The sequence below is a fragment of the Cephus cinctus genome, unplaced genomic scaffold (assembly GCF_000341935.2).
Source record: "Cephus cinctus unplaced genomic scaffold, Ccin1 Ccin1_scaffold0173, whole genome shotgun sequence".
Classification (NCBI taxonomy): Eukaryota; Metazoa; Arthropoda; class Insecta; order Hymenoptera; family Cephidae; genus Cephus; species Cephus cinctus.
This window is the reverse complement of record NW_014332897.1, coordinates 318119-331886: the sequence shown is the minus strand read 5'-3', so window position 1 is coordinate 331886 and position 13768 is coordinate 318119. Positions and strand designations below refer to the sequence as shown.

At 50.3% G+C, this 13768-nt stretch overlaps 2 protein-coding genes across 2 annotated transcripts in view; both read left to right on the top strand.

Annotated features, from left to right (window-relative positions):
• The window catches only part of LOC107264577 (tiggy-winkle hedgehog protein), a 25247-nt gene extending 21888 nt beyond the window's left edge, over positions 1-3359 (top strand). The window contains exon 3 of the mRNA XM_015732981.2: positions 2384-3359. Within this exon, the coding sequence (XP_015588467.1) occupies positions 2384-3153 (770 nt within the window). The 3' untranslated portion in view covers positions 3154-3359. The remainder of the gene's footprint in view (positions 1-2383) is intronic.
• Positions 3360-3492: 133 nt separating this feature from the next.
• LOC107264513 (short transient receptor potential channel 4) overlaps positions 3493-13768 on the top strand; it is a 14684-nt gene continuing 4408 nt past the window's right edge. The window contains exons 1-12 of the mRNA XM_015732843.2: positions 3493-4794; positions 4875-5012; positions 6784-7121; positions 7190-7385; positions 7467-7643; positions 7755-8025; positions 8123-8228; positions 8310-8611; positions 8677-8925; positions 9018-9133; positions 9187-9345; positions 9451-9719. Of these exons, the coding sequence (XP_015588329.1) occupies positions 4750-4794; positions 4875-5012; positions 6784-7121; positions 7190-7385; positions 7467-7643; positions 7755-8025; positions 8123-8228; positions 8310-8611; positions 8677-8925; positions 9018-9133; positions 9187-9345; positions 9451-9621 (2268 nt within the window). The 5' untranslated portion in view covers positions 3493-4749 and the 3' untranslated portion in view covers positions 9622-9719. The remainder of the gene's footprint in view (positions 4795-4874; positions 5013-6783; positions 7122-7189; positions 7386-7466; positions 7644-7754; positions 8026-8122; positions 8229-8309; positions 8612-8676; positions 8926-9017; positions 9134-9186; positions 9346-9450; positions 9720-13768) is intronic.

Here is a 13768-nt window from a genome sequence, read left to right as displayed (position 1 = left end):
GGGGGGGGGGGGCGAGAAGAGGTAGGGACGATCGGAGAGTTCGCCGAGAGACGTTAAACTCTCTGATTTAGTGGGCGGAAAACGCTTTGACGGAAATAGCACGTAAATAAGGAGCGAGGCGTCAACGTCGGCGATCCTATCGGTGTTATAAATTCTAATTACATTTTGTTAATTCGTTAATAATTTAGCGATATAAATCTTAAGACATTGTAACGACGTCGTAGAATGTAAACGAGCTCCGAGCCGAGTCTCGTTCGCTCGCTGGACGCTCAACGTCCACCTCCCGGGATTCTCAACGCGCGTCGCTCCTCCGTTTCCATTAATTGATTCTTCCGCTTGGACACGACTCTTCTTCGACCGTTCCTCGTGCACGCTTCTGTGGCTGCTCTTATCTTATCTCTCTGTTCGGTTATCCATGTTGCCTTATCACTCGTTAAAATCCCAGCTTCCCTTCTCCTCCCTTCGTCCCTTCGGCCTTCTCCAATCAGTTCAAACAAGGCCACCGATCAATTCGATCCGAGGCAGCATGCTTAGGTGATCAGGGAACGTTCCCTCGGAAACGCAGGTCGACCGCTCCTCGGACAATTATCGAGACGATCGATTATCGCATTACCTTGGGACTCTCGTCTTACTAAGAAGGAGCCAAAGTATTATTAATCTTGTGAAAAGCGAATGCAGTATCGATAAACAAACCGATTAGGAAGCAGTCTTCAGAAATGATCTATGGTGCGTAGAATTCCAGCGGTTATCTTTGCCCGTGATAAAATGATTAATTAGTCTTTGATCAGTCGTGCTTCGAGCGAGGACAGATGATCGATATTACGATTAACGATGATAGCAGCCAATTGTCTTTCCTTCGCGATTAGCCTGCGAATGAAGAATACGCGTGCGCCGGTATGTTGCTCCTGTTGCTCCTGTTGCTCCTGTTGCTCCTGTTGCCCGCAATCCTTGCATTTCGATGTCGGTTCTCGTATCTGTAAGTCAAGTTCAAACGATTTACGACCTTTTTTTACGCTCAACGCGAAGTCTACAGTAAACGTGCAACTTTCAATCGTTTTTCCAAAATCTTATTTTTCTCGAACTTTATGGAAAACGTCTTGCGCTTTCGTCTTTGATTATTTTTATAACGGTAGATTCGATTCTCAGGGTTTTTCAAAAGTCACACAAGCGTCGCTCGCTGAGCACCACTGTTTCGCTAGTTAACCAGTTCGACGTGCGAGGCAGCACTGGCTAACTAGCTAGAAGGTTTCTACGTTGCCGGTTATCAATCATCCCCCTTGGACAATACCATAAGGGTGCATTCATAGCGGCACGGTGCCCATTCATAGGATAGGGTAAAACTGCATCCATATTCGTATCGACTGTAGCCTTTAGGTCATAAATACATTACAAGAATCGCAAATTTCCTCAGATTTCGATCAAAGCTTTTCGCTCCAGATCGGAGTGAAGATCTTTTTCGTGGAGATCTTGGTTGATCCTCATCACCGTGGCCGTCTCGCCAACCCCGTCCGGTTTTCCTGTTTACCTACGCAGCCAATCAGTGGAGCGTGCTTGTTTCAGAACCTTTCAGAGACCCAGATCCGATTTCAAAATAAATGCCAATAAATCGAGCCAAGGCTGCCAGATCAAATTAAAAGTGAGCGACACGTAGCCGCAAAATCAATACGGGCGGATACTCGAAGAAAGCCTACGGGGCGACATGGCGACATGGCGACATGGCGACAGAACGACAGAACGACAGAACGACAGAACGACTAAGCAACAGGGCGACGGAACTACCCGCGTGGTAATTTTCACGCGTCACATAATTTCGCTTTTCTGGAATTCCAAAGTCCATCCGAAAGATCTTCGCTTCGACGTCCACTCGACGACCGCGACGCAAAGTAGCATAAGGGAATCTCCACTTATTAAAAAAAATTCCTAATTTCTTAGAATCTCTCTCGCGTATACATCGTTTTCCACGTGTAAAGTGAAATTACACGCTTTCCCACGGTGACTCCCTGGTTTCCTGGTTTCCTTGTTTCCTGGTTTCCTGGCTCCAATCCCAATCCCAATCCAGTACCTGTTGCCAGCTTTCATTTACGTCAGCACTTATGCCAGATAGCAGCGACACCTCCCAGATCCAGTTACCTGATCGCTGAGCCGATTGACTTTGATCACGTTCTCAATTCCCAGTTGTGCTTCCCCAAGGAATCCTTGTTCTTTACCCCCCGTCCCCTTTTTCACCTTTTGCCACTCGATGTCCCGAGTCCAGTACGCAAAGTGTCCTGCCACTATTTTATTGATAATCAATCACTCGCCCACGCTCCCAGTAGGACTGCAGTTCCCCGCCGACTCTTGTCGAAAGCTCTACTGAGAGCCCACGTGCTTTGCTTCTTTGCAGAATCCTCGTCCGCCGGAAAGTCCGGAGGATGCTTCCCTGGAAGCAGTCAGGTTAGAACGGAAGACGGATCGAGAAAACGGCTGGATCAGCTGCGCCTTGGAGAACGCATCGCTGCGCTGGACGCGCGCGGCAACCTGCTTTACAGCGAGGTGATCGCCTTCCTCGATCGTTCTCCCAAGGAGAGGAGACAGTTCCTCGAGCTGACCACGGAGTCCGGCCACGTGCTCACCCTGACACCAGCCCACCTGGTGCCCGTCCAAGGGAAGGCGGCGGTCTTCGCTGCGCGAGTCCAGCAGGGAGACAGGATTCTCGTGCGAGACGACGACGTCCGGAACAACGAGATGAACCAGCTGAACCAGCTGAACCAGCTGAACCAGATCAACCAGATCAACGAGAACCTCCGGTGGGATCGAGTTGCGCGGGTCGAGCTAGTCCTGAAGGAGGGTATCTTCGCACCACTCACCACGGAAGGAACTCTCCTCGTGGACGACGTCGTCGCTTCCTGTTACGCAGTTGTCGACAGTCAGATGATCGCCCACTACGCCTTCCTCCCGCTGAGAATTTTGAACAATCTCAAGTCCGGAATCCACAGATTAGCCAGCCTGATGACCGGGCCTGTGACTTCGTGGAAGATGCCCGAGAGGAGATACTCGGAGACGATCGACGTTAACGCAACGAGGCATTCAGCAGCAGCCACTGGGGTCCACTGGTACGCCTCCGTCCTCTATTCCATCTCCGCGTACGTGCTGCCAGCGCAGATGCTCTATTGAGTCGCATCAATCGCGGATGTGCGCGTCATCCTAGGTTCAATGGTCATTGGCTGAGCAACGGAGCGCCCTCGCGCGTTCCGCGACTTCCGTAGGAGGAGAAGGAAGGAAGCGAAGTTAATGTCAAAGACAAGAATGAAGACGAAGGGGAAGGAGGGCAGTGGTCGCGTCCCGCCAGTCTTTTCATCGAAATAACGAAGCTTTAGAGAGAATCGAACTATTTTAGCGTACTACGTGTATAAATGTATTCGATTTACTTGCATTATATCTATTGGCATAAGTATCTATTTGTATACAGGACGTGCAGGCTGTGTATTCAGTGTCGACGCGGTAGCGGAGAGCCTATTGAATTCTATCTAACGTGGAGGTCAAATTAACGAGGTCAAACAGTATTAATTGAGATTGTATAGAAATTTGAAATTTTCGGACAGCGTCACGCCGTTGGAATCACATTTTAACGTACGAGCATCCAGAAAATAAAACTGAGTGAGAGACGGAAAGAGCTCGTCCAGTTTGGAGAAAGAAAAAGGAAAAATTGAAAATGGATCTTTGCTCGTGAATTAGCGTGGCTCGCATCTTCGCAAAAGCGAATTGCAATAATTTCTCGGACCGGAAATGATCGGGTGATTCCGTTTCCATCCGAGTAATTGAATAATCGAATAAACCAATAGATGAATGGATGAATGAATTTGTGAACGAGTGAACGAGCGAATGAGTTAAGTAAGTAGAAAGGTAATCGGCGCTCTTCAAGAGAATTACGGCGATTTGTAAATAGTCGATCATTATGAGTCCCGCCAGTCGGATTGTACGTAATTCACTCCCTTGAGCCCCTCCTATGCACGCATTCGTCCTCATTCTATTTACAATATTTATCAATATCACTATCGCCACCACCTATTACTTCATATAATTCACGATTGCAAGTGTCGATTCTCTTGCTGTATAGTATTACCTAGGTCGTACTCGCCTATAATTATTTCAATTTATTTTTTTTCCATTTTATTCAATTCTATTATCTATCTATTATAACAATAAGAATGAATTAACTATTATCCCCAATCAATAATATTCTTACTATCGTCACTTTAATTATTATCTATTATTAACCTGACAGCGATCATCGTCATCAAGAATAATGATATTACACTAGCAATATAATAATTATTTTATCGACACGTAAGTTATCATGAAATATTATATATTATATTATATTACAATAATATTATTATATTGTCGTAATTTTTATTTGTACGTAGCACAAAACAAATTATAAATTATGTATATATTATTGATAAAATGAATTATACTATTAAAGGAGATTCAATTGATTAGCGATTTATTGGCTATCCCATGTCCAAGGTTCGGTCGTATTGACGCGAAAGAGAGCAGTGACCGGCCATTGTGACTCTCTGGATAATTTCTAGATTGTTTGATCGACTCTTTCGCATGATTTCGCACGAAGACGCCTGTTGTCGCGCGCGGCAACTGGTTCGCTCTCGGCCGCTGTCGCCGATTGCGCATTGGCGCTCGCTACGATGAAACGTCAGCCGAGTCAAGGAAGAACGGCAGTTGAGCGAATAGAAGGTTCAAAAAGTCTAAATGGCCAAGAAGCTCGAGGAGGAGGAAGAGGAGATCCTGAACAGGGTGAGTGTGATCCTGGTGAATGACGCACCGGGCGAGTACAAAAAGCCCGTAACGATAACCGAGCTTGTATTTCTCGACAGCGCATGGGCGTGATGGTATCGCAGCTACGGGAACTCGATAAGGAATTCTTTGAGGTGGTCACGATTGGAAACGTGGCGGACGTGCGGACCTTCCTCGCAAGCCACGGGGATGTCGATCTGAACGTCATGAACTTTGAAGTAAGTGAAGAACCCGGGTCTATGATTTTCTAAGGGCTGCCCCTGGCGCCCATGGTAGCGATGGTAGCGATGGCGTCAGAGTTGGCTTTTAGGACAGACTAAGAGAAGGAAATGAGAGCCCTTGTCCTCCGTGTTCCTGCCTCCGTCAACCCCTTTTGGGGAAACGCACCGGCGTGATTTACGTGTAGCTTTTGCTGGGATCGAGTACAAAGCGACGCGACTAGCGGACGGCAACCAAGCTAGAGAGATGGAGCAGAGAGAGAGAGAGAGAGAGAGAGAGAGAGAGGGAGTGAGAGGGAGAGAGGGAGTGAGAGGGAGGAATCGGTTATCTCAGATCTCACCCCATAGGAGAACACGTACCCCCCGTGGAATGCGCCCTCCTTTCCTCCATCCCCCCTTCCTCGCTCGAAGGCCCCAACCCCCTTTGACTTTGACTCGAAGCCGAAGAGAGGAGGACGTGTCTCCGCTTCGTATATCTCCGGCCATATTTCAGGGCTCGCTTTACAAGACAATGGTTTCAACCAGCGACGATAAAAATTATTCAAATGACCAGCTTGTAAATTCCAAGGGGAATCCGGGCCGCTGCTCGACTTTGTCCTCGGGTGTTTCGCCTATCCGTTTTCTGAGCTCCCATTCTGGACTCTCGATATCGGCCAACTAACTAGCGGATCACTTGCGGCGGGTCCTCTGCGCCAATGCCGCTCGGGAAGAAGTTGTAGAGTGCCGAAAGAGATTCGGAAAGTCTATCGATTCGCAGGGGTCGACTGCGCACTGCCGACGATTCTCCAAGAGATGCGAGACGGCTGCCACCAAGTCCCAAGTGCTCCCTCTCTCTCTCTCTCTCTCTCTCTCTCTCTCTCTCTCTCTCCCTCTATCTCCACAACCATTACCATTTTCATCGGATTGACGCAACAAGTAAACTCGATGACGTAATACTACTGTGAACGCGTGAATGGGGAAGCGAGGCGACGACAATGGACGCGTGATATTTATTATCGACGTGAACCGCGGCGCCGTCTCAGTCGACAATTCGACAGAGAGGGTCCTTCGAGGAATGACATTAAACGTAAATCGACTCCAAAAAAAGTAATGGCTGCGACAAAAACTCCAGAATCCTGAGATCGTACCCACGTATTCACGTATTCACGTATTCACGTATTCACGTATCCACGGCGACACTTTCTTTGATTCAATGAAGAAGCGTGAATCGTTAGGATGGACCTTCTGACATTACACTTGGCCCACTGAGAAGGAAGAAGCACGTCGGCTGCTGGGGATTCGGCCGCATTTGCACGAAGGATCTCTCGCTGGATCTTGGAGACGCGCATCTCCATCTCCGTCGGCTCGTCCGATTGTGTGGTTGAGCTCTAACATAAGTGCCCTATAAACCACCGCAGGCGTCTTCTCTCTGTCCCTCCTTCTGTCCGCCTGTCCGTCCCCGTCCGTCCGTCCACGGGTCCACGGGTCCACGGGTCCATGGGTCCACGGGTCCATGGGGCCCCTCTGTCGCTTTCCCGCGGCGTGGATTCTCGTGGTCCCGGCGCAGCGTGCGATGCCTTTGTCGCTCCTCTCTGTCGCCGCTCCGACAAATGGTTACACGCGTTTCTTACCGGGACCCCTTTCGGTAATCTTGTAACCACTGTAACCACGCCGGTGGGCCGTCCATTGCCAACTGAGATTCCCTCGGGCTCGAGAAACATCGGAATTCTTTAAGCCGGCGCTTCCGCGGTTGGTGCCCACTTGCTGGCCACTTCAGTCTCGTGTCCTCCAGGGGATTTCCGCACTGCACATTGCCGTGAAGGAGCGCAATATAAACATGGTGGAGTTCCTGCTGTCTCAGCCGGACGTGGACGTCCACGATACCGCGTTGTACGCCATACGTGAGAACGAGCCACGGATCGCCTTCATGATTCTGAAGAAACTCGAGGAACAGAGTCCGGGGATGGAGAAGGTCGGCGCTACCCACAGTTCGGAGTTCGCCGATGACGCGACCCCACTCTCGGTCGCTGCGCAGTACGGACATTACGAGATGATAACTCTTCTCCTGGACCGAGGTCACAAGATCGTGAAGCCTCATCCGCCGAGTTGCTTCTGCGCGGAGGTCTGCAAGTACGATCGAGTTCCTTCGCGTCGTTGAAGATTCATCCGATTAATCCCAATTGCTTTATTCCCGAAAGGCCTCAACGAGAATCGGAGGATCCTCTGACCCTGGACAGGATGCGTCTCGAGCTCTACAGGGCCATCGCGAATCCAGCTTACATCTGCCAGGACAGCTACGACCCGATCCTCGTGGCCTTCGAACTCTCAAGGGAGCTGCGTCTGGCCGGATTGTACGAGCACGAGTTCTACGACGCGTACAAGACGCTCTCCGAGGTGGGTGCTGGTGGGTGCCGGTGGGCGGGAAGGTAGGAAAGAAGGAAAGATCCTCGCGAGGTTCAGGACTTTCTGATGCAGGATGTCGCCCAATTCGCAACCGATCTGATTGGCTGCGCCCGAACCGCCGATGAGGTCGAGGTCGTTCTGAAGCAAATGGCCGGACTTGGCTTCACCACGCCTTTCATCTACCCGCGACTGCTGCTGGCGATGGATTGCAGGCAAAAGTCATTCGTTGCGCATCCGAACGTTCAGCAGGTACGGGGAGTCTCGGCGTTGGACCTGCTCTACTTGGGAGCTGCTCTACTTGGCTGCGCGGCCGCGCAGGAATATCGCGAGGGAATCGCTTTTAATGAATTTCAAGTGCAGGTAATAGAATCGAAGTGGATGGGCGACTGGTACGAGTGGAAGATCAAGTCGGCACTCTGGAAGGCTCTGATGATTCCACCGCGGATGCTCATCCTCCCGATAATCACGATGATGCTCTTAGTGGCGCCAAATTCAGCGCGATCGAAGCGCTGGAAGATCCCAGCCAATCGATTTCTCTCCTCCGTCGCGAGTTACATTGTCTTCTTGGGTTTTGTGTTTTTCGAGTCGAATCTAAGTAAGACGAACCAGCTACGAGGACCTCCGAACAGTGGTAAGATGGCCGCGAGGGCTCTAAAGGGAACCGAGAAAGAATCGTGAAAAGATCTCGAAAATCACTCAGGTCCTGTAGCTCTCGGAAATCTTCCCAGGAATCGAGCCCGTCATCGTTCTCTATGTGATATCATTCATATGGGGCGCCATCTGCCTTTGCCTGATCCAGGGACCCCATCGATTCTTCCGCACACCCTGGAATTGGTAGGAAAACTTTAAAGGCACCCTCTGTTCACTTCTGCTTTTAATTCTACAGGGCGTGCCAATTCTACCGTATGTGCGCAGGTACGAGGTGATAATGCTCAGCCTCTTTCTCTTGACTTTCTTATTCTGGGCCGCCGCCGCCATCGACGTCGCCAAGAATGGACAGCGCGACCTCGAGAGGAAGTACTGGCACAAATACGACCCGACCCTCGTCTCCGAAGGCCTCTTTTGCATCGCCACCATAATGGCCTTTTTTAAGCTCATGTTTATCTGCCAGCTGAATTATCATCTGGGACCCCTTCAGATGTCCCTAGGAAAGATGATAAACGACGTCGCCAAGTTCATCGTCATCTTCAGCATCGTCATGATATCCTTTGCCGCGGGTACCGAGGATCCGCATTCAAGGTTCATCCGATTCTACCTTATTATTGGCTCTCCTGCGTTTCAGGACTCACCCGGCTCTATCAGTACTACGATGAGATGGTGCAGATCGACGAGTCGAAGATCAAGACTCAGCAAGTCAGCTCGTTCGTTGATTTCACGTCGACGCTCAAGACCCTATTTTGGGCGATCTTCTGCATGAGCGCGATCGAGAGCGCCGACGTGATAATCGAAAACTTACCGGGAGAAAATGATTCTGAAACGATAATCAACAAACACACCTACACCGAGGCGATTGGCTACGTCGCCTTTGCCGGTACATCGGGACGCCACTTGGATATTCCTCTCCCTCTCCCTCTCTCTCTCTCTCGACTAACGACAGCTCCTTGTCTTTCTTCCTCTTCGCAGGCTTCGAATTTATATCCGTAGTGGTAGTCCTGAACATGCTGATCGCCTGCATGTCGAACACCTTCACCAAGATCACGGACAATGTGGACGTCGAGTGGACCTTTGGCCGTACCGAGGTTCGAACTAAGAATTTGCTTCTTTGATCTTTCCTCACTGACTATTCTCTTAGGTTTACGTGGATTTTATGGCTCAAGCAAATCTTCCGCCACCATTTAATCTCCTGTCGACAGCCAGAGGAATCCTGTGGATCATCGAGTATTTCAAAATACTCATCAACAAACCACCGGATAAACGAGCCAGATGGAATATCAAGCACTGCTGCTACATAGTAAGCAAAAGAGAGAGAGAGAGAGAGAGAGAGAGAGAGAGAGAGCACTTGATCCTTGATTAGTATCTTTAAGAAATCGCAATGAACCGTTCGTCCTTTTTTTAGGAAAACGTTGACGAGAATGACAAGGAAAACTTCTCAGTGGTAATGACGCAACTCGTCCAGCGATACTTCCGCAAGAAGCAAGCGAAAGCTGAACAGACCGACGTCGAGGGGCTGAGGAGGGAGATAACAGAATTGAGAGGAATTCTGAGAGATCTCCTCTCTTCTTCTTGAGGACACTTTAGGCAGAATTCATTGGAGCCGCCATATTCAATTGAGCAGAAGAGTGCGTCTATAGAAAATTCTCGGCTCTCGAGAATTCACTCCAAGATGTAGGGAAGCTGGAAGGCAAATCTCCCTTTGGCACGAATTTACTGAACCTTAGACTGGCATTCGCGTTCCTCTACGAATCGATTTGATGTATTCAAAAAGTCAAGCGTAGCCTGTGTTTCCCAAGGAAATGAAGTCCCTCCTTTTAAGAAAGAGACTTTACGAATGAGTGATTATCAGTTAAGCTCCTCACTTTCTCTCGCACAAGGTATTCTCCATTAAATCGTTATTTCTTCGTCTCGAGGCGAACGCATTGCCGCCCCACTGAAATGAACCAATATTGGGCTCGCCTACGGTTTTTCCCGTGGTGCGACCACCCCATCCCGGACATCCCGGCCTCCTCCTCTCGCGTGCTGACACGATACTCTGGCGTCGGGTTGCCACACGAGTTATTTCTAATCATCCCATTGATACGCCACGAGCCCTAAGGCTCGCGTTGTGAGGCGTGCCATGGTACCTTGTCGGCGATTCCATTTTCCCATTGTTCCTCTTCATTGTCCTGGTATCACCCGGCAGCGAGACAACAGCCGGGTGCTTTGTGTCTCATCAGAATATCAACTCGTCGCAAAACATCGGAAATTTCGTAATTCGAATTGTAAGACGAATCGGTCGATCCAAATAGTTGAAACGGCGGATATTCGAGGCTGCCGATTGACGATGTTCTCAATGAAGAAGTTCGTGAGGACGCGATCCGAAAAGCGGCGCATTCGTCAAGTCGTGGACGTACGCGTTGATGGGATAGATGGCTAAAGAATGGATGGGAGCACGAAGGGAAGGTCCAACTCGAAATTGATGCAAATTGACTTTCAGCGAGAAACTTGGATTTTTCTCTATTTAGCCTGGCTTTTTCTCCGCACCGCTATTCCTATGGATTCTGAGCAACTTACGATGACACCTAATCTCCAGAGCGAATTTTCGGACGGGAGGGAAATTGGCTTCATAGGAGGAGGAGACACTTGAATTAAGAAGAGAGAGAAAGTGATCGATTCGGTGAAGCACGGAACCCCTCGAATGAAGTGTTACGCCATCGTGCTCGATGAATTCAATTGTTGGAGGAATACGCGTAGAAATAAAGACCCGCGCGATTGCGACACGATGCGATTAAATGGGAGAGGAGAGAAGAATTCGAAAGAATTCCGTAACGTCGGGCAGACGTCCCTAAGAAGAAGAAGGAAGTTGGGCTCAAGCACGATCGGATCTTCGAGGCGGCGCAGTTTTTGCGGGAGCTTTTTACCCAGTCTGCTCGCTCGATCGGAAGTGCTTTCCCTCGCTGAGAGGAGAATTGGCAGGGAAAGGGAAGGGAATTGGAGGGAAAATCCGGCGATCCTCGCCTCTCGGATCCCAAGGGGCCTGTTCCTCGCAGCATCTCGTCTCGTTCCTCCATCGGGGAACCTTTCACCTACGTATGACATATTCCAGGCACGTGTACCTTTCGGCTACTGTGGTGCAGAAACCCAGAGAAATACAAAAGAAGACGCAGACGCGTTCTCTGCGGCAGAGTGAATGGTCCAGAGGAAAGAGTCTCTTCCCGTTCCAGTGTCAGCGCACGCTGTGCCAGCGACGTGTCTGGCAGAAGAGATTCCCCGACGCCTGAGCACGTAAAGGAGTCGAGAGCCGAGGAGCACTTATCCAGAATTAGTCCCGCGAGAATCCAAGACTCCTCGTTACCGGAGTGACAAACGATGCCAGCCTTCGGAATGTCCTTCCCCGGAATTCGGCAGTAACTTCCACTTTGAAGCAGCCGATGGCTCCTGCAAAGAGCAGCATTCGCTGCAGCCCTGACGGGCCAGTCAGGGCTGCACCCTGGATCCTGTCCAGACGGAGCTTTCGGACGGAGCTGTCCACGTGGAGAAGCGGCCGATGCCAGGGCGTCGCTCCGCGCGAGACGTCGCGATGCTTCGGCGTGGAGCTACTTGGTGTGGTGTAGTTGCGCGAGAGCAAGACAGCCTAGCAACGACCACTACACGGCCAGCAGTAACGAGCTGTACGTGGTCCAGCCATAATCTTCCTGAAGCTCGGCTAGACTTTTTCTCGAAATCGAGCGCTGCCAGGATCAAGGGAGCCGAAGGGGTCGAGGGGAAGCAAAGTTTGACAATGATAAATCCGCCTGGAGTCCGACATTCGGGAAGATTGTCTTCCGCGACGTCCGATCGCCTCCCGTTACGAGGTGTCGAGGATATTGACGGTAAGGAGAGCCAATGAGCAGCTGCCCACGGGAGAGAGATCCCGCTGGATTGGCGGGGCCCCGTAGGGGACAACAGGGAGAATATCGCGTTGCGTTAAAATAGTGAAAATTGAGGGACGTCGAGGGATCGCAGGAGGCCGCCATATGGCCAGATTACTGTTTGATGAGTTCCACAAACACGGGAACGCCGATCGAACGTGTCAACCGCTCCTCGTTCCAATATTTCGGAATAACAACGTTGCGCCTTACGGGTCCAACTGCGTCCACCTGCGTCCAACTGCGTCCGATTGCCTCCAATTGCCTCCTAAGCGCTTCTACATTAGTCTCGAGTGTCCCTGGAGCAGGAGTCACTGTTCCTGTGTGAACGACAGTCGAGGATCGAATCGAGAGGCTGCCGAGTGCAAATGCTTCAAAGTCGGAAGCATCCACGCCACAGTCGATCTTCGTATTTCCATGGGCATGCATGGGAGTAGTAGGGCGAGAGAAGGGGTCGTCGCGACGCGCGTCGCGGCGTCGTACCGTCGCAGTTCGCACGCGGCGTTCCTGCCTGCCACGTGAGCAGGAACCAGTGTGACCCTCGGAGGAATTCCTTCTTCCGTACGAAACGCGGAAATTCGATTGCGGTTCTTACGTAAATTATGTGGAGAGAATAAAGGGAAAAAAAGATGGTCAGTGACTCGTGAGCTTCGAAGCGGCACTCGGCTGGCACTAAACACAAAATAGGATACTCGGCACGTTTGCTGTGTCCTGTCGAGGAGGACTCGAATGATTGACAAGTGCAGTCAAGCGTAGAAGGATACCTCCGGAACGAGGGTTTTTGGGAAAATAACATAGAGAATGTCATCCTGGGAAGGTGAAGAAGAAGAAGAAGAAGAAGAAGAAGAAGAAGAAGAAGCAAAGAGTAACAGAAAATTGGTGCTGATCGGCTGTGAAAGTAAGCCCTACAAGCAAGTTCAATAAATACTTGAGGACAGCTCGAATGTCGCTGCGAGGACGAGTGTGAAAGTGGGAAATAGAGCCGCTACCTGTTGGATTAATTTCCGGTGAAGTTTTAGGCTGGAGCAGCCGATCGGGCACTCGCATCGCACTCGCATCGCACTCGCATCGCACTCGGATCGCTCCCGTTGAGATTTCAGTTAAAACGGAAGCAGCTCAAAGTTTCCTTCCGAGACTCCCTTGACCATAAAACTTCCAGTGCCAAATTGAATTGTCCTCTGATAGGAAGTTCGATACCGTGATATCGAGAGAGACGGAGGGAACTTCTTTCTCTTTACCACTTTGGGCTCGTGCACGGGCGGGAAGCAAAGTCGAATCAAAAAGGACCGAAGCTTCATTGCGAAGGTTCCTCCTGGTCGAGTCAGGTAGTCGAGAATATTAAAGAGAATTCCGGGTGGCCGGCCATTAAATCAGAAACAGCAGGTTACCCGAGAAGCTGCCGCGCGCGAAGCGTTATTTTTAAATTTCCTATCGTATCTTGAGCTTCCTCGTGACTCCTTAGCTACGTCGGCAAAATGAAAGGCTTACCCCCTGCCCCTCCCCCATTCCCTCGGGCGCTCCTTTCCCTCTTCCTTCGGCACTTCCTCTCATTCGGCTCGCAAGCACAATGTAAACACTTTCGTGGACTGCTTCGAATGCTTCGAATGCTTCGAAAGCTTTGGACGCTTCGGGAAAAGAAATTTGCGTGGCGCTTATCGGAGCGGAAGCGGCAATTCAGTCCGAAATAGCACAGACAGCCGAGTGTCATTGGGGAATATGCATTAATCATTGTCCAATGGACAGAGAGGATGGGGGAGAGAGAGAGAGGGTCTCTCTCGGCAGAGATCAGCCGCTAAAGACCGTTCGCCCAATTCATAATCGATTACCCCC